General features: G+C 34.0%; 9 protein-coding genes across 9 annotated transcripts; 1 reads left to right on the forward strand and 8 right to left on the reverse strand. All coding sequences in view use genetic code 12, as the record gives it.

The window, feature by feature from the left end:
- Nucleotides 1–150: 150 nt before the first annotated feature.
- On the reverse strand, nt 151–3480 carry CD36_42040 (subunit of guanine nucleotide-binding protein, putative; the record flags this gene model as incomplete). The annotated part of the gene is made up of 1 exon (XM_002419824.1): nt 151–3480. The coding sequence occupies one exon, from the start codon at nt 3478–3480 to the stop codon at nt 151–153; it is 3330 nt and encodes a 1109-aa protein (XP_002419869.1).
- A 630-nt stretch (nt 3481–4110) lies between these two features.
- On the reverse strand, nt 4111–6437 carry CD36_42050 (ABC1 family protein, mitochondrial precursor, putative; the record flags this gene model as incomplete). The annotated part of the gene is made up of 3 exons (XM_002419825.1): nt 4111–4155; nt 4232–4367; nt 4519–6437. The coding sequence occupies 3 exons, from the start codon at nt 6435–6437 to the stop codon at nt 4111–4113; spliced, it is 2100 nt and encodes a 699-aa protein (XP_002419870.1).
- Nucleotides 6438–6706: 269 nt separating this feature from the next.
- On the reverse strand, nt 6707–8356 carry CD36_42060 (conserved hypothetical protein; the record flags this gene model as incomplete). Its single annotated transcript, XM_002419826.1, has 1 exon — nt 6707–8356. The coding sequence occupies one exon, from the start codon at nt 8354–8356 to the stop codon at nt 6707–6709; it is 1650 nt and encodes a 549-aa protein (XP_002419871.1).
- A 278-nt stretch (nt 8357–8634) lies between these two features.
- On the reverse strand, nt 8635–11133 carry CD36_42070 (uncharacterized protein; the record flags this gene model as incomplete). Its single annotated transcript, XM_002419827.1, has 1 exon — nt 8635–11133. The coding sequence occupies one exon, from the start codon at nt 11131–11133 to the stop codon at nt 8635–8637; it is 2499 nt and encodes an 832-aa protein (XP_002419872.1).
- A 610-nt stretch (nt 11134–11743) lies between these two features.
- Nucleotides 11744–13390, reverse strand: CD36_42080 (uncharacterized protein; the record flags this gene model as incomplete). The annotated part of the gene is made up of 1 exon (XM_002419828.1): nt 11744–13390. One exon carries the CDS (start codon nt 13388–13390, stop codon nt 11744–11746), a length of 1647 nt encoding a protein of 548 aa, XP_002419873.1.
- A 391-nt stretch (nt 13391–13781) lies between these two features.
- Nucleotides 13782–14219, reverse strand: CD36_42090 (uncharacterized protein; the record flags this gene model as incomplete). The annotated part of the gene is made up of 1 exon (XM_002419829.1): nt 13782–14219. One exon carries the CDS (start codon nt 14217–14219, stop codon nt 13782–13784), a length of 438 nt encoding a protein of 145 aa, XP_002419874.1.
- A 303-nt stretch (nt 14220–14522) lies between these two features.
- Nucleotides 14523–15317, forward strand: CD36_42100 (uncharacterized protein; the record flags this gene model as incomplete). Its single annotated transcript, XM_002419830.1, has 1 exon — nt 14523–15317. The coding sequence occupies one exon, from the start codon at nt 14523–14525 to the stop codon at nt 15315–15317; it is 795 nt and encodes a 264-aa protein (XP_002419875.1).
- A 49-nt stretch (nt 15318–15366) lies between these two features.
- On the reverse strand, nt 15367–17763 carry CD36_42110 (uncharacterized protein; the record flags this gene model as incomplete). Its single annotated transcript, XM_002419831.1, has 1 exon — nt 15367–17763. One exon carries the CDS (start codon nt 17761–17763, stop codon nt 15367–15369), a length of 2397 nt encoding a protein of 798 aa, XP_002419876.1.
- A 622-nt stretch (nt 17764–18385) lies between these two features.
- Nucleotides 18386–19297, reverse strand: HQD2 (catechol 1,2-dioxygenase, putative; the record flags this gene model as incomplete). The annotated part of the gene is made up of 1 exon (XM_002419832.1): nt 18386–19297. The coding sequence occupies one exon, from the start codon at nt 19295–19297 to the stop codon at nt 18386–18388; it is 912 nt and encodes a 303-aa protein (XP_002419877.1).
- Between the last annotated feature and the right edge of the window lie 221 nt (nt 19298–19518).

The raw sequence follows: 19518 nt of genomic DNA on the forward strand, positions 1-19518 counted from the left end.
TTTTTCCAGTTGCTTTTGCTTTGCCATTAGTTGAAACTTGTTGAAAAACTTTTTTGATTTGCGACAAGTTCAAATGTCTTACAGTAATTATGTCGCAACCAGTTATATCATTCAAAACTAATACTACTACTTATAAACTTATAAACTATTTCATAACCCAGGAAACGTGATTTGTAAATATCCACCCCATAATAGTTCTTCAATAGGGAATTGTTTTCTCAATTCACACATATCCTTTTTATGTTCTGGTGCTATATTTGCTAATCCTTGTGCTAGGGTAATTGTTTTGCCATTAATACATGCGCTGCCGCCAATGTGTGAGAATCGACAATTGGTAAAATATGGTTGATAAGTAGTTGTATCAGAAACAGCTTGACTAACATCATAATAATATCTCATAAACCTCCAGATTTGCGTTCTTGTATTCAATACTGCTACTCGTAATAAATTCTTATTTTCTGCAGCTAATTGTAACGTAGCAAATCTTGAAACATCAAATTTATCACTAGTATATGGCTCAGTGTCATAAAATCGTAAATGACTATTTTTAACTCCACCGACAATAAACAAATAATCTCTTTCTTCATTTCGATAATATACTGCTGTATGATGACAACAACGAAGTTCTGCTTCCTTTAATTGGGGTTCAGCAACTTGATTTTCTGGACTAAGGGTTTTAACTTCTTCATCTTCATCGGGCTTCTGTGATATATTATAATAATCAAAGGCAAATGTAACAATCTTTTCCCATTTACAAGTCTTGAACACAAATCTGTATAAATCACCATGAAATTTATTATTTTCAGCACAACCGCCTTGAACAATTAATGCTCGAGATTCAAAATATTTTTGGATTTTATATGATTCTCGTTCATTAGATGTTAAATTATAATCCCAAAATTTATCAACACTTGAATTATTGACTTCACTATCTGGTGATTTTTTCTCAGTAGTATTCAAATTTGAAAATTGTTGCTTTTCACTTTCTCGTTCACTAACATCAATAGTACATGTTTCATCTACACCCAACAGATAATCAATCAAATTATAAGCAAAATAACCTCGTGGCAGAGGCCAGTTTTCATCTTCATCAATAATAATATCACATGTACTATCTGATCCAACTTTGCAAACTAATGCTTCTTTGGAAAAATTGACACTATTGAAAAATGGTGCCTTCTCTGTAGTTGTCAAATCAATTTTTAGCAATTCATTAGTTGCCTTGAATTTCAAAATATTACTTGTCTTTTCCACAACACTTTTGTCTTCGTTTTCTTCCAAAACAAATCCTCCAAATACAAATATTGAGACATTGGCACAAGATTTGAATAATACATTGTTGGTAGCATCTGTTTCTTCCATTGTTTCAATACTCACCGAATTTGTAAACAAATCACTGGGCGTACTAGTAGGTATTTCAAATGTTGAGTTCCTTTTTTCTTCAAATTCAGATCTGCTAAAAGAAGGACTGGGTCTAAATTCAACTGGTTGTTCTTTTTCAAATATATCTTCCTCCAATACATGCTTTCCTGTTCTTTGATTTTGTGAATAATTCTCTGTAGTAAACAGATTGCCTGAAGTGGGTTCTGCTAAAGGAGAACTACGATCAACATTATACCAGGCTTTGAGTTTTATTGGATCAATTGGACTCCGTTTAAATAACAGTGTAGGTGATATTGCCCTTGGCGTCAGTGATGGTATCTTGGTATCAAAACTCTTTGGTATTGGAGAAGCCGTTCGACTACTTGCAGCTGAAGGATTATTTGAATGTAATATCTTCTTCCGAGCACTCTCTGAATAAGTCACTTTCAACGGATGAGGCGATTTGACTGTTTCATTGTGTTTATGTCGATGGAAAATATTAGCTGATCTGCTGAAAACATTGCTCATTTTGGAAGAGTTTGTTGTTCCAGTCGTTCCAGTTGAACTTGGTTGACTAGCACTACTTGAGTTACTGGGATTGCCTCCAAGAACTGATCGAGGTCGATGACTTTCTGTACTTATTGGATGTTCTCTAATTCCAGATGACCGCGTAGTAGATTCATGATTATGCAAGTCTAATGGCTGGGCAGTGTTGATCTTGTGTAAAGTAGGACGACGACCTGCAGTAGTATCCCCCAAAGAGTGAGAAATCTTTTTCATAGTTTCACTATTTTCATAAGTATCTGCCAATGTAACCAGTGGATCCAGGATATTTTTATCCTTTGCATATCCCTCTTGTCTGGTATTGACTTTCTTTGAGGACCCTTTAGATTCAACATCAAATGCAGCCGCTGACAGATGGTTCCCATTAGTAAAGCTGCCATCATGCACTGAATCAACAGGCTCATGGATATTAGAACATATTCCCATACCTATTCTTCCTGCCTTTATTGATTTGTTATTTCGAGCCAATTTGACTTTTGAAAACTTCAATGTTGTTGTGTCAATAATATAACCATCTTCATTTAAAATAACAGTCTTTTCCACAATCCAACAATCTCGATTCTTGTCTGGATGCAAAGATTTATTCTCAATTTGGAATCCACCGTAGAAAAAGAAATGCCTTGATGATATTCTCGTAGATACCATTCCAATAATATTCTTTGGGAATTCTTGCATCAATGCAGTATCTAAATATGTCACCGAACCTCTGGTGGCATTATACTGGAGAAAATAAGGGTTGGGTTCCATGAATGGATTAGTTAATAGTCTTGTATTAACAAATGGCGGCAATTCAAATGGGAAATAGATTTGAACTTTTTCCAAATCAGTATTTGATGGTAACCCTAAATGCTCAAAACTGTTTGTTTCGGATGCACAAAGGCCGCCAAAAATAAATGTTGAATCCTCAATTTCAAAATGATTTTGATAACAAATTGTGGGAACATTAGAAATATATTTCAACCTATCTTCATCATCTTGAACGCGATTTGGAATATTAATTGTGAGTTTAGGAATTGCAAAATAGCCTGAAAATGCCCCAATATGTTCATCCTGATAAATATTCTTATTGGGATTATCTTGGTTTTGCATGGTGATAGCTCCTTTTGTATGATTATCTTGACCCTGATGTGGAACTTCATCTAAATTCATTTCTGGTGTAAATAAAAATTGTAAATCATTATCAGTATCAATTATATTTCGACTACAACTGTCTGGAGCCAAATTGTACTTCAACACTGAATAAGGGATATTAAACTCGTTCCTTAAATCACAACAGCCATAATCAGATTGACTTCGATCAAAAAAGGAAATTGGCCGTGAACTGTTCTGTGATTGATCATGTTCCATCTTGGATTTAGTTTTAGTAGCAGCTAATGAAGAAGACGAATTGGGAATTGAACTAAAACTATTGCCATCTCCATAATCTTCGACCACGTCCAGATTACATTTATTATTTGCTGAATCAATTTGAGTGTTGCCCTTGTAAATCTTTTCTTTGTTTTTGTGTTCGTTGTATCTGTGTGTGTCTCTGTATTTTAACAGTGGGGTAATCATGAATGGATTTGTGCTTCCTTTTATTTTTTTTTTTTTTTCTCTGTTAACGCTCGTGTGGTTATTGTTTTAAAGATTAATTTCAAATATAAATACTTTTGATCTAGATAGATAACAGGGATTGATAAACTTTGTTTCTTATAATTAATAAATTAATTTGAAATTCAATATAATTTTGAAAGCAATTACAATATTATCTTGTCCATTCTTAAAAAATAATAGGAAGAAGTAAAGAAAAAATTTAAAACCAAGAAGGCTCTCTAATCAACAACTTGTTCAATTTGGGTAACAACTCCGCAAATCATTTGCTTATCCTTTATGCAGCTCAATGTGTCATAAAATAACCGTTTCTTTTTTTTTTCACAATAGAATAGAGCCTATCAATACATTAACAATATGTAAAATCAATAATTGTAATCAACAAATCGGTTGATTTTCGTTCAGAAAAGAAAAGAAAAGCTGTAAAAATACTAATTCATTTATTGCTGTCTAGTCTTTTAATAAAGAAAGTCCTCGTATGCCATTATCTGTTGTTTACTACATGTATATTCGGATTGAAACATACCGCCACAGCAAAACCCTAAAAATTGTTGAGGCAATGTCTACCCCTTCTTGGCAATATCGACCAAAAGTTTAGACATTGGGACTGAACATGTCGGCCTTGACCAAAGTGTGAATCTATAAATAAAGTAAAAAAAATCAGTTAGTAAATAGTTAAAATTTATGGTCTGGAATAACTTTTGTTGATACATACATCTTGAATTGAAGCATTGATGAATTGTCTGACTTCTAATGCTAGCCAGACTTTCATCATACTCAATGAGTTTTCATTTCTCAATATCTCTCTACCTTCTTTCAGAACTCCTAATCTTCTCAATACGGGTAACGAACTTTAAAAAGTAAAAAAGGTAATGTTAGTATTAATTCTAGTCTTTATATTTATTCTTCAACTGGATGGTTATTTTTTCCTACTGAACCAAAAACAAGCTGAAAAGCTCCATTTCTTCAGTAGGAAAGCCAAATAGTAACGCGTATACAAACCTTGCAAATAAATCCAAATTAGGATCCAATTGTCTTCCAATTCCCTCTAATAACAAAATTGCCACAACAACTGTAACAAAATCACCTTCCATTCTCACATGGTGATTTCTAACCATTCCCAAAACTTGATCTAATAAATCACCAATACTTATATTTCCTAATGTGAATGTTCTTTGCTTCATTCTATCGACTAATTTTTCCACTTTCAATGCAAAAATCTCCTTATTCAATACTGTTTCTGGGGTTCTGGACCTTTCGGCCATTAATTCGCCAGCTCTGTATCCATCGAATTCTGACAATGCTCTAAATAAATCAATAAAGTTGACTCGATCTTCTTTATTTAATTCGGTTACTAGCCCGACATCTAGGAAGCATATTTCTGCGTGATATCCTTGTTCGTATAGTTCGGCCAATTTCTCACACCATGCATTAGTATTGTCGCCCAATTTCAATAACTCGTTTGTTATTTTGTTTGTCTCCGTTTCGTTCGAAGTTTTCACAATTTTGTATTCCTTCTTATGTCTGTACAATTCATTTTTGTAAAACCGAACCATCATATTTCCTGGATGGAGATCTGCATGAACAAAATTGTCCAAGATCAACATTTTAAGAAATGCATCTAAACCTTTATCACTTACTTCTTTAGATAAATTCTTTCCATAATTCTCTGACAACGATAAAAGCTTACTCAATGGGATCGCATGAATATATTCTTCCACAAGAACGTCTCTAGTGGTAAAGTTCAAATACGGTTTGGGGAAATGAATGTCCAATCTACTTTTGAAATTCTCTCTAAATTTTGCCAAGTTGAGTGCCTCAATTCGAAGATCTAACTGTAATCTCATCAATATAGAAAATTGTTCAACTTCGTCGGGCAAAGACAACCATTCCATTGTTGGGATAACGTTTATTACATTAGCGAAAAACTTCATAATCTTCAAATCACGGTTAATTTTGAGTTCAACTTTAGGATGCAACACTTTTATGGCAACAAATTCATTGGAATCCAAATGTTCTGTGACAACAATATTTTCGAAAAATTGTTCTTGTTTGTCTTCAGCTTGTAATTTCAATTGTTTAACAAGTTTATCTTCATCTTTTTTCGCTCTTTCCAACACTTTGGGTGAGATTTTACCAAGATAAACTTGTGCTATTGCTCCAACACCTAGCGGGGTTTCTTTGAATTCATCAAAGATCTCATCAAAGGGTAAGTTACCAAAACTTTTCGAAATGATTTTTTTCGTCACTTCCAAAGAATGTGCCTTTGCATTAGAATGCAAACTGCCCAATTCATTACACATTTCTTCTGGAAATATATCAGTTCGTGATGCTGCCCATTGTCCTAATTTAATGAAAGAAGCACCTGCAACTTCAGCACTCCAACGCAAGTACCTATACCATAATGTAGCACCGGTTCTGACCAAATTCCCATTCTCGGATCTATGTCTTCTTCCAAACCAACAAATTGGTGAAATCAACAATACGGGAACAAAAATACAACTCAATTCAATAAATCTCACAAATGTGAACATAGGATCAACTAAATAATCTTCAATGGCAAATCTTAAATAGTAAAATGTTCGAACAATCCAACTTGGATGCTTTTTCTTTGTCTCTCGATACCCATAATATTGATTGTATTCTTCCTTTTGTGATGATTCATATAACCCCATTTCAAATGTTTCTGAAGTCTTTGATGGTGTTAAAGCGTGAACAGACGTATCTAACGCATGCACATCATTATCAATGTGTCGTTTATATGCCGAAATTGAGACTAAGGTCCCAATAGATATTCCAAATATTGCTCTATGAGAAGTGGAAATTCTTGGAAACGTATTTGTTTTGGTGTATGCATTTCTGATTGTGGATTTGGAAACAAATGGAATTGCTCGTATTGACGGCTTTAGTATTCGAAACATTATCAATAATAAACAATGGATTGTTAATTAAATTCCAAACGGCAATATTTTTCTAATAAATAAATAAATAAATATAATAAATAAATTTTCTATACTAGTTTGATTAATCCTCTATAAAATTCATACAATATCAACATTCTATATGTATATATAAATTCCACAACTTAGATAAAGGTTGTTGCTTTTTTTTTCTGGTGTTTTCCTTTTTTTTTTTTTCGGGTTTCTTTTAGATTGCTACTTTAGGAAACATGAGCAATGCAAGATTCTTCTTAATTCCCGTTGACCGAAGCAGCAGCAGCAACAGGGCCACTCTCTTGCAAATGATTTCGAAGAATCGACACCCACAATCCAATTGTAGATGCCCCCTTAGGATTGGTCTTAGCTCCTCTTCTACTTACAATTCCGTCGTGAGCATTCCAAACATCCAAAAACACAGGTATTTTGATCCAATCCAAGGTATTCAAGTTCTTTACAATGAACAGCTTATCTTCATTCAATGGTAACTTATACTTGTGGTCTTGGAATAATGGGAATGATTCGTAGCTTTTTAAAGTTTGTATACTTTCAGAAATAACTTTATCATTTTCCTCAATGTCCATCTCAATTGATTTATTAGTTGATTTTAACGTATCAACTTCCAAACTCTCGTCGACGCCATCAGAGTCTGTGTTATAATCAGCATTCTCAGTTACCAAAGCATCTTCATCTTCCTCATTTTTTATGGATCCTGCTTTTCTACTTTTATTCAAATATCTTTCTTCGGCATACAAAACACGATCCATGGTGTCCTCTGTCAAATAAGAAGTATCTCCTTTAAAAGACTCATGTCTGTCCAATGTACGGCGTTTCAAACGTTGAACATTCCCTGCTTTAGCATCAGCAGGATCTATCGGGGAGTTGCCATAAACAAACTTTTTCACTCTCAGCCAGTGCTGGGCGCTTAAAGGTCCTTTAACAAGCTTGATTTTAATGAAACTGTAGATTGAGACAGTGGTGGAACTAACAAGAACAAATGGTACCCAAAAAGGGACAACCAAACAAGCCAATAGAGCAATAACTAAAATCTTGGCCCATCGGTTTTTTCTGATAAATGGCGTCTCCTCCTGTTGATTCCCAAGAAATATCTTTTTGTCCTTCAAAGTTAAACGATGAGATTTTGTTAAATCAACAAATTTGGGACGAACTAATTTATTTGCAATCTTTGCTTGAGGTAGATTATCCAAGTAAACAATTTTTATGTCATCCAATTCATCAAAGGGAGACACATCTGTTATGAAGGAAGTGAAAAAGGCCACGGTTCTATCATTCTTGATATTGGCTAAGAGAATATGTTTTTGAAATTTTTGTAATCCTCGCATATACTTTTCTTGTGGATCAGCCATTTTAACCAATATTTTATCATGGTCAGCAATAAACAACTGCCCTCCAGATTTCCCAAATAAATATGGTCCTAGTCTATTGGCAACTGCATCAAAAATATTGTCATTAAAAAATTCGATTCCCACGTGTGGTGTGGCAAATGTACTGAAAAATACTGGTTGGATCTTTTCAAAGAAATCCAATTCATCGAGTAAGCCAATTACATATCTTGAAATTAAACCACCAAGCGAATAGCCGATGATACTTATTTTCGTCACTTCCAGATCATTATTCTGTTTCAATGATTCGATCTCGTAGAAGATATCAGCTATAATTTTTTTTGCATTTAATTCTAGTCCATCGTAAGTTTTCCAAAATCTAAAACAGGCAGGTTTAATGGTTGCAATTTTATCGTCTGTTGAACTTGGTAAGTTCTCTTTTAAGAATTTTTCTATTGTCGCCATATGAGACGAAGTTCCCCAGAGACCATGAATTAACACAAATAAATGAGTTGATTGCGATTTAGGGGTTGATGACAGACTCTTAGTGGTGCCACTCATGGTTGATTTTGTATAATTATTTTATCAAACAATTAGATAAAAATAATATGAAGCCAGAAAGAATCAAAAAAAAAAAAATAAAAAATAAAATGAAATAGAAGAAAGAATTAGACTGTGAGAAGAAAAAATATAATTAAGGCGATAAACAGAGACTGTGATTTTAGACGATCACAAAAGCATTAACATGCTCGGTTGTGAAATATTTAAATCCGCTCTCAAAAGACTGAGAGCTGTACACAATTTAAAAGAAGCATCTAGTTTAACTATTTTGCAACAACCTATTTGGTGTTATATAATATATCGTTCAATCCAACACTATACATAAAAGCATCTAAAGATTCAGATTGATTTTTGGACCCCAAAGAGATGTGATCGTGATTAGAATATAGATTGTTGGAGTCCGGAGTGGGCAGAAATTGGGATAGTTGTTGGTTCTGCTGTGTGTGATGCGGTAATTGTGGAAACTGTTGCTGGTAATTCCCAAGATCTTCCGGGATATCTGAATACGTATTGCGAATGCTCTGATATGGTTGCGCCGTCATAAAGAAAGGCATGTTATTATTCGTAGAATGTTGCTGGTTAGTGGTAGTTGGTAACAAGTTGCCAAAATTGTCAATAAAATTGTCATAATCTTCATTGAATGGAATATCTGTGGCACCACCACCAAAATTTTCGCTAGGAATAGATGCTTCTCTTGTAGTGGTTGCATTGATATCGTTCTCATGTTTCCGTTGCGGCTGTTTCCTCACATTTGTTCTATTACCGTCCATATCAAGATTGAATTTATTCATTAATGCTAGTTGCATTTGCTCAACAATGTTATAAAATCTGGACGATATTGGATTTGTTTGGCTGTAGTATTCAAAAATCTTTTTCGCTGAATTCAAATAGCTCATTTGCTTACAAGATGAATACCCATCCTCCAAAGTATATCCATTATCTTCAAGGTACAAGAGTGATAAGCCAATAATCAATGTTGCCATAAAACATGTGTGTGTTAGTCCATGCAGCTCAGCTCTTCCACTAGTAATACGTATAGTATTGATATAATTTTCCACAAGCTGTATTATCAATGCCGAAGATTTTGCAGTAGCCTTGCAAAAATTGTACATTGCTACTTCTGGTCTTGTTTTTGGTCTCTTCAAAATGTTCCGTTTCTTTTTCTTGTCAAATATAAGGTACATGAAGAATGGTCGAGAAAGCAATACAATTGCATATAATTGTGACAAATGCAAAAGCAATAGAGTCACTTTATGATCAATCCATGGCTCTATAGTTTTGTTTGGAGGGTTGTTTGAGTTAAAAATCTTATCAATTTGAAGTGGTTCTGGAAGACTAAGTGACCATAATTTTAGTTCTATGGCCAATTTTTCAGCCTTATAAGGATTAATTATTCCATCCGAATAATAATTCCTAACAACTTTCCCTAATAATTTAGATATTTTGCATGCTTGTATCATGCATTCAAATCGCGTATCCTTTATTGGATTGCCTTCTAAATCTCTGTCGTAAACATCTTCACTGTCAAAATCATCCCAGTCATAATCATCAATTATTAATGGACGACCCAATAGTATCGACGTGATACGATCCAAAATGTATAATGTCTTAAATAGTCTTCTGCGATGAACAATATACGAGCGATCTTTAAAAGATTCGTTGATAAACTTCCGGTGTAAACCTAATGCTTGTGCATTTCGAATTGCCATCCCCAACATCAACCAAGCAGTATTTCTTTGTTGTTTTGCCTGGTAGTAACAAAATGCTAGAGAAAATGCTTCTGTTAGCCATAATTTTCCTTTATTCATATTCATTTTTGTCAAATAAAACCCAAATTCAAAATAGGCTGATGATCTCATTGTTGGCGACTGTAATTGGCTCAAAACTGGATCGTTGGTTCCTTCGGCATATAGTAGTCCTATGGCAATTACCAAGTTTACTAGAGCAATCTTTTCTGCATCACACCCGCTATAGTTCTCGTAGACAGGATCAATGCTATTCTCTTTAAAATATTCGACATTAACAAAGTATGTAGCTTGTTGTATGTTCTTATAGAATATTCTAACAATCTCGTTTAGTAATTGTCGATTCGGTAATGCAACTTGAACTATCTCAGTTGATTCGTCAGGTTCGTCAATAACTTCCAACAAATCACTCTCTGATGTAAAAGTTGATTCCCCTATTCTATCCAAAAATATGTTTCGGCATTCAAAAAGAAAAGACAATGGTGAACTTTCCCCAACATATCTCAAATTACCTTCAGAATCATATAAAACTTTAGGAGGATCTCTTTCATTGTTTTCGGGTTTTGAATGGGTTTCCTTAATGTTTTTTCTGTGATCATCTTTTCTTGCATTATGTAGTGTATCTTCATTACCTGAATTGATATCGGTAGTTGGTGGGTTTTGTAGTGCTTGTTCCTCATCTTCATTTTGTTTATTGTCTAATTTGTGTAATGGGAAGGATAGCAACGGTTGAAGTTGAACTGGAACCTTTGAATTTCTAGTCAACATCTTCAATGTCCTTTTATCAATTTGATTCTCATCCTTTTTGATTTTGCTGCCAGTTGAACTTGTTGCAGTTGCGGGTTTATTTCGTATTGTTCGTTTCTTATTCTTGCGGCGGATTGTACGTCTATCAACAATACTAAACTCACACTGGATCCCCTTTTTCGTGCATAGCTCACAAGGTGATACTCCTGAACACTTGAACTTTCTCTTTTTACAATAATCACAAGCTCTGGAGACTTTGGTTCGTTTATCTAAATCGATATCCATACTTGTTACTTTCCCCTAAATAAAAACAAAAATGGAGGATGTGAGAGAAAAAGACAAAAAAAAAATAATAATAAATCAAATGGAGTGGGGGGGGGGGGGTTCTTGAGATAGTCCAAATGAAATCAACAGTAAACATGAGAAACTTAACAAAACAGATAATATAAACCTAATTGAGAAATGTTTCAATTTAAATTATATCAATAATAAATAAAATCACAAGTGAATTCGAAATAATCAGATGTAAGTTCCTGTGGTGTTCTTTGCAGTTATATTGTTTTTACAATCTATTGTGTGAAGAAATCTAATTTTTTTTTTTTTTTTTCGCCTATGCTTTTTATTTGGAGTTTACGAATATTGGGAGATGCTATTATCATCAATACAAATTAAAACGATTGAGAATTATCGTTCGCATATAATAGACTGCATTTATGTATATGTAGTCCTCAGTCACGGTGGTTCATCAAGTAAATTATTTTCTGGTTTGTTGATTCGCCCTTCAAAGTACGGCATATGCGCAAAATATCCTGCTAGAAACTGAATCACATTCGCTCACTAATTCGAAAATCTAGATGCAGTAAATTACTTAAATCGCTATATATATGTATGAATCCTACCACCACTCAGGGTCATCGTAGCCATTAGGTCTACTTGAACATCTGTAACCAGTTTCAATTTTGTCGAATTGACAAACGGGTTTAAGGGTAGATATTGTTGCGCCAAATCCTTTTGATTCCTGCTTAACAAAGTATTGCTCATTGTTGAGTAAATTTGGCTTTTGTGCAACCATCGCATCTAAAGCCGTTTTTGATATTTTATCGACAGAATCATAATACCTAATCTTTGTAAACCCTTTGTATTTGTCATTCAAGATGATTTGTGACTTCCATAATTCTTCTGGATATTGGCCTTGTTTTAACAACAATAAATCATATTGCACCAATGATGAAGCGCAAAAATAGCTACCTCCGTGTTTGTGTCGTTTGTAAATGCCCAACATAATAGCAATTGCACCCAAACATCCGGTGCCATAGTCACTCATTGGGAAAGGAGGAACCATTGGTTCGTTTTTTCCCATTGATAATCCTTGTACCCATGCCACACCACTTGCACAATCAGCGATTTGTTGCCAACCAGGTCGATCACTCCATTCACCAACAAATCCAAAACAATTTTCAGCTCCATAAATGTATCCTTTACCTCGTTCAATTCCCAATTGAATCAATTGATTTGGCCCGTAACCCAATTTGTCAATGGCTCCCTTTCTGTATCCATCAATGACAACATCGGCGTCTTTCAATAATTTTTCAAATTCTAATCTATCCTTTGGGTTTTTCAAGTTTAAATTAGTTGTGTGTTTGCCCATATTAGCATCAACTTGGAAAAACGGGACATCAGGTAAAGTATCATCAGATGTCACTTTAATAACAGTTGCACCGTACTCGGCTAATATTTTACCAATGGTTGGCCCTGCAATAATACGACAAAGTTCAAGTACTTTGACTCCTTCAAAAATTTTTCTGGAAGATGTCCTTGCAAATTCAATTTTTGGAGTAGTCGTTTCGAGTGTTTTGACTTCAAATGGGGGGATTTTACTGATTGTTGCACCATGTTTAGTTTGCAAAAATACTTCAGGTTTTAAAGCTTCAACCCCAGCTTGTTTGTTTTTTGTGTTTAGTTTCTCTAATTCCTCAACTGTAAATTGATCCAATTTATTCTGGTAAATATCAATGATTTTATCATAATCTTCTAAATCTGGAATAAAAGCAGGTAATCCAATCATTTCAAGACATGTTGTTGCATCCAAGGAACCATGAATGTGATAAAATCTATCTTTTTCCTTAGTGCGATACAAATTGGCTGACATTCTTCGATATGGATCAGATTGAGCTTGGTTTAAATCAGTTGGTTTTAAATATTTCAACACCTCTTTTTTATCTGTTTTGAAAAACCCGTCAACAGAAGAACAATAAGTCGAAAATAGGAATAGTAAAGCATGTTCTAAATCAATTGTGCATGTTCCATCGCTAGACCCAAATCTTTCTTGCGCCAATTTCAAAGCAACTAATGCTTCAAGACCTTTCAATGCTGAAATTGTTTCAGTTTGTTTTAATGGACAAGGAACAATCAAATTGTCGGAACCATTTTCAAACTTGATTCTTGAAGCATTTTTCGTGACAAATTCCTCTGGTAATAATGATAGCAAACTATTGAAAATTACCTTTGTTTCTTCTATTTGAGAGTAGTGATTCAGTGACATGGTAATTGCAATGAAAAAAACTTTTGAAGACGTTAAAGGGAAAGCAAAATATTAGTTTCAGTTTTGCTTATTTAAATACTATTTTGACTTGTAGGGAAGGTATACTTGACTGTTTGAGAGCGGAAACAAGCTGTGTTTTCGGAAATATGCAGCATATTATTGGGGCCATAAGAAATAAACTTCAATGGATATACAAATTGAGGAGATGTGATAAGCAGGGTTATCTCTGTCATTGTATATCCGGTTCCTGGAGTAATCTTTTTTGTAGCCATGTATTGATGACAAAGCCAAAGGTTGCCCAACTGACTCATCTATTTACACAGGAATAACTTTTCATAATGACAACTGATATGAATTGGTATTACACAATTGTATAATCCTATATACTAGTTTATTCACTCAAAGCTTTGGCAGCAGCACTTGGATCCAAATAAACTTGATAATAATTCATCTTATATCCATTTTCACTCCCAGGGCTATTTGCAAGTTTTATATGACCTGCCCATTCAGTGGTTACATTTTTCCCATTGATCAAAGTATACTCAACATAGCCATTTAACAAGATTTCGTTTTCATTGATTTCGGCAACATTGTTGACTACATGGTGTCTATGAGTAACTTTTTCCCACATTCCTTGTCGTAATTGAGCAATTTTTTCATGTCCATTCACTTTTTTTAATCCCATAACTAGTGGTGAATCTATGGCGAAGAATTCTAAGTAGGGATCTTGTTCATCTGAAGGTGGAGCTTTATCAGAGGCCCTGTAAAATTTGACAATAAATTCTTTTAGTTTTTCATTTCTTTCAATACCTGGTGAATAGATTGTCATGTTTGTATGTTTTGTCTTGATTGGTTGAAAGAAGCTAGGGATATAGATGTATACTCTTTTTCATCTTTTTATAAAGTTATAGCACGCAGTTTATTATTTGATCTCCGCATTTTGCGACACATTAGGAAACTGTTTATCCGCTATGAACGGAAGTCTCTAAGCAGAAATTAATTAACGGAAATAGATTTCCATTATTTCACAGTAATCTATTAAACCAATGGTCAAATAAATATCTCACCAAAAGTATCTGTTGTTATTCAAATATTAACATTTGGGTTATTGTTGTTTTCTTAATTATCAATTATGAAAAGTGGATTTTCGAAAAACAATCAATTTTATACTTATATTCCAGCAGCCAATTCTAATAGTACCAAGTTATTATTGTTCTTACATGGATTAGGCTCGTCTCAGAACTTTTATTACTCTATTGCTAGAAAATTTCCTCAATTCAATGTCTTGTTAATTGATCATGAAGGAGCAGGACAATCCAAGTTGTTGCACCATACTAATTTGTCTTTACAGAACTTGTGTGAAAACGTTGTTTCTGTTCTACAAGAGTTATCCTTGAACAACTTAGAAATTATACTAATTGGACATTCAATGTCAGGTATGTTAGTTAATTATATGAATTTGCATACCGATTTGCCAATTATTAAAAATGTGTTGATTGCTCCTGTTCATCCTCGAAAGAATTTGGTAGATATAATGCAAAAGAGAATTGATTCCTTACAAGTAAGTCGATCATTAATTGAATTTAGCAATTCTATCCCTGAAGCGGCTACTGGGTCTAACTGTGGTGATTTGCAGATTGCTTTTATAAGACAATTGATACAAGGAAATTCCGCAGATGGATATATTGCGAATTGTCAAGCCATTAACAGTGGTCTCAACTATGATTTTGATTATGCTAAAATTGATAAGCCAACTTTGATCATTTATGGGAAACAAGATCAGACTTCACCTTGGGTAGGATGTGTTGAAGAAATTTATAAAAGCTTACCCAATGCTAAATTGAAAGAGCTAGATGTCGGTCACTGGATTGTTATTGAAGACGATAAGAATGTATATAATGCTTTAGAAAAGTTTATCCAAGAATGATGATTATTTATATATTCAATGTGTATATCCCCTCAATAGAACTAACTATTTATTTCCCGGAATCACTTCTTCCCTCTAATAACAAATCATTCATGCCAACATCATACATAAAATCTTCAAGCCTTGGAACACTTTCAATTCTTCTTTCAAATTCCTTCAATGAAGCTCTACTACTATTATTGTCTTCTGAATTGGTCACTGAAGGAACAAAAAATTGTTGAAAGTTTATAATGTGTTCCAATGGAGTATTGAAAATAGATTCACCTTGATTCGTCGGTTCCTTAGAATCAACTTGTGTTTGATACATTCTGGGTAGTGGCTCGCTTTCATCTCCTTCTTGGAATGGTGTTGGTATCGGCAATGAAAGGCATTCATCATTTTCTTCTCGTGGTTGTGCTTCTAAAGTCAAAGTGTTGATCAATCGTGATACTATTGTGTGCAATCTATAACTGATGGTATTGGTTGAGCCGTAAAAATTCAATATGGATTTTGCAATATACAATTGTTGCATCAAGTCTTCAATTGAATACTCATCTTTCTCGTAATCTGAATTACTCTGTCGATACAAGACAGTTAATCCTAACATTATTGCTGCATGACAGCAACAATTGACAGTAACATACAGTTCAATTCTATGTGGATGACATCTTGTATAGATATGGATAGCTTGGATTGTTAATACCGATGCTTTAATACTGGCAGAACAAAAATTGTTCAATACTTTTTGCTGTCTAGTTATAGAATTGCTTGTATTTTTGTCTTTTTTGAACAACAAATACATAAAAATTGGTTTACCTAATAACATCACTCCATATAACTGCATAATATGAATTAGTAATATTGAATAGTTATCTGACATAGCTGGTCTTATGGAACTTTCAATTTCATAAGAAACGTGATTTTTCAATATTTTGTCTATTTGGACAATAGAAGGCAATTCAAATGACCACTTTTTCAACTCAATAGCCATTGTTTCTGCCTTCATTAAATTCACAACACCATCTTGGTAAAAGTTTTGTACAATATGACCAAGGATTTTTGAAAGTCGAGTATTCTCATCTAGACAGATTGTAGAAATATCACCAGTAATAATTTTGTGATCTCTTGGTATCTGGAAATCATCCCAATCGTAGTCACTAATAGTTAATGGACGCCCTAACAATATTGATGAAATTCTATCGCAAATATATAACGTTTTCCATAACTTTCGTCTATGAATAACGTACTGTGGATTGGGGAAAGATTCGTTTACCGCTCGTCGGTGTAATCCTAACGCTTGGGCATTCCTGATTGCATTTCCTAGCATCATCCAAGAAGACGATCTTCTTGCTGTCGATTGATAATAAAAATACATTAATAAACTGGTTTCAGTCATCCACAATCCACCATCATCAAGAATGTTTCTAATCAAATCAAATCCACTTTCGAAAAATTGACTAGAATGAGCGCCAATTTTCTCCACTATACCGTTTTTTGATTTCTCAGCAAATAATAATCCCAATGAAAATATCAAATGGAAAGTAGCCATTCTTTCTGGTGCTACATTCAATGGGTCATCAATAACTTTGACAAATTTGTCGTTAAGCCATTCTCTATTATAAATATACCATGTTTGATTGATATTTGCTTCAAAAAGATTTAACAATAGTAAAGCGTATTCTTTTTTTGGCATTTGTAAGACTTTGCATGGTCTAACATGAGACACCCCATCAATTATGTTTACAGTATCTGGGTCATCTGTGAATTCAGACTCACCACGTATTGATCGAAATATTTTTCTTGCTTGATAGGACAATGAAAGTGGACTGCTTTCTCCAATATATCGTAGTCTCCCGTCCTTGTCATAAAGTAATCGTAGATTGTTTCCATTGTTGTTCGTTAAACCCTGTGTGGTTACATTGCTGTTCGTGGAACTGGTGTTTGATCTATTTGTTGGTGTATTGTTGGCTGTTGATGTTCTATCAGATTTTTGTTTATCAACTTCTACAACACTGGTATCTTCACTAGATTGGTCGTCTTCCTCTTTCTTCAATGGAAACGAAAGTAATGGTTGTAAGTTTTTGGGTATATACTCCGTTGCATTTGTTGAGGAATTATTTTCCAAAAATGTCTCTGTTGGTGATTTGGATGCTGTGGTTTCCTGTTGTGGTCTTGCTATAGGAACTTGGGTCAGAGACTGTTTGTTTATTCTTCTTTGAGTATTTTCATTAATATAACTGTTTTGTATGGTTAAGTTGTTATGTGAAAGAACTTCTATTGAAGAAGGCTTGTAAATTTTGGACCCCTTGGTTGTTCGTTTATCCACAATACTAAATACACAATCTATCTGTTTCTTTGAACATAAATTGCAGGGTGGTACCCCACTACATTTGTATTTTCGTCTTTTGCAGAAATCACAAGCTCTGGATACTTTTGTTCTTCTCTCTTTAGCGGCATGTATATTCATAATGCAAGATGGTATAAAAAGGTGATTTTGACAGTTGCGTTGGTTAATGAAAATAATATATAATCCGTATTCTTGATAGTATACTAGTTATAACGTCTAGTTCAAATTGTAGTGTATAATGAATAGTTAAACATTTACAGAAAGATCATCCTTTCAAATAGAGTTTTTCATTTCAAAGCCTTTATTGTGAATGAACGATTAATTTGCTTTTGAGATCTCCCCCATTGCGCATTTCCGTCCCCCACAATAAAAACTTTTTTTAGAAAAAATTGCCGATATGCATTTGAGATGTGACCTATTTCCGAACTACTACTACTACTTACAAACTAAAAACTTCGCTTATCATTCACTTTAATTGACGTCAAGTGTTCGGTTATTGTAGGCTTTGCATTGTACCTAGGGACGTTGTCATTTGGTTGGCACCATCTAGATATTACAGATTCAATTGGAAAATCCCTATTCAAAGTCATATATTTGATTTAAATATTTTTCATTAATTAAAACCATACACAAAATATATCAATATTGCAACTATGTACAATCCTGCTCTTTTTTTTTTTTTATTTTTTTGAATATCACCAGTGATCAATAACATATCCTTTTTAGGTAGGAGTGTTATTTATTACAATTTAAGCTCAGTCTCTTGTCTTGTCTTAGCTGCAGTTCTTGCTTCTTGAATACTTGATTCAGTAGCCAATGAAATATCGTAGTTTAATTTATACTCAACCTGGCCAATTAAATCTTTATCTTCATCGTCAAGTTTTTCAAAATGAACAATAATATCATCTTTAACCGCATAAACAGCATCGTCATTTGTATAAGGGCACTCTGCGTCGTATATCTGAGTAATCAAAGTATGGTATCCTGGGTGTGAAACACGCCAATGAATATGGCTAGGTCTATTTGGATGTCTATCCATTATCTTCAATAAATCACCAGCAGGTCCATCGTATGGAATAGGATACAGAGTTGGTCTTAAACATTCAAATGAATAATTACCTTCGTCGTCTGTGATAAAGGTGCCTCTCAAGTTAAATTCGGGACCATCGTGATCAGCTTGTTGACTATAAAATCCAGCGCTATTGCATTGCCAAACTTCAATTTGAGCTCCATCTAATGGTTTGCCTTCAGTATCGGTGACTTTACCTTTAACAAAACACTTGACATCTGTAGGAAGAGTTTTTTGGACAATTGAACCACCATTTGGATAAACCGGGGAATCAGGTACATAAAATGGTCCAAGAATAGCTGAGGATGTATGATTAGAATGCTCAATTTCATTAGTCAAAGCATCAACTAACGTCTCCAAACCTATGATATCACATACCAATATCCCTTCATTTCTTTTACTATCTGACATTTGACCAATTCGATTAATAAAATCAACACCCCATAACCAATCTTCAGTGGTGAGTTGATTCTCTCTAGCAAAATCATGAACGTGTTGGACCAACGAGGCAATCAATTTCTTGGCTCTTGGAGTGGCTTTGGGACCTAAAGAGTTTTTAACACTTTCAGTAAAAGCTTGTGACATAATGGGTTTGATTTGTTTGTGGGCAAGTAAAGATAAATGAAAACAGTAACAACGCTTTTATCGGTAATCTTGATTCCTATTGAAAGATTAAGGTAGATAATTGGGAAAGCAGTGGAATTTGGATCCTTATTTATAGTACATCTTTGAAGAGTGGGGTGAATATCTTATCTTTAATATACGTTATGTATACCTTAGCATGATTTCTTAAGTTCATTGTTGTC

The sequence above is a fragment of the Candida dubliniensis genome, chromosome 4 (genome assembly GCF_000026945.1).
Source record: "Candida dubliniensis CD36 chromosome 4, complete sequence".
Lineage (NCBI taxonomy): Eukaryota > Fungi > Ascomycota > Pichiomycetes > Serinales > Debaryomycetaceae > Candida > Candida dubliniensis.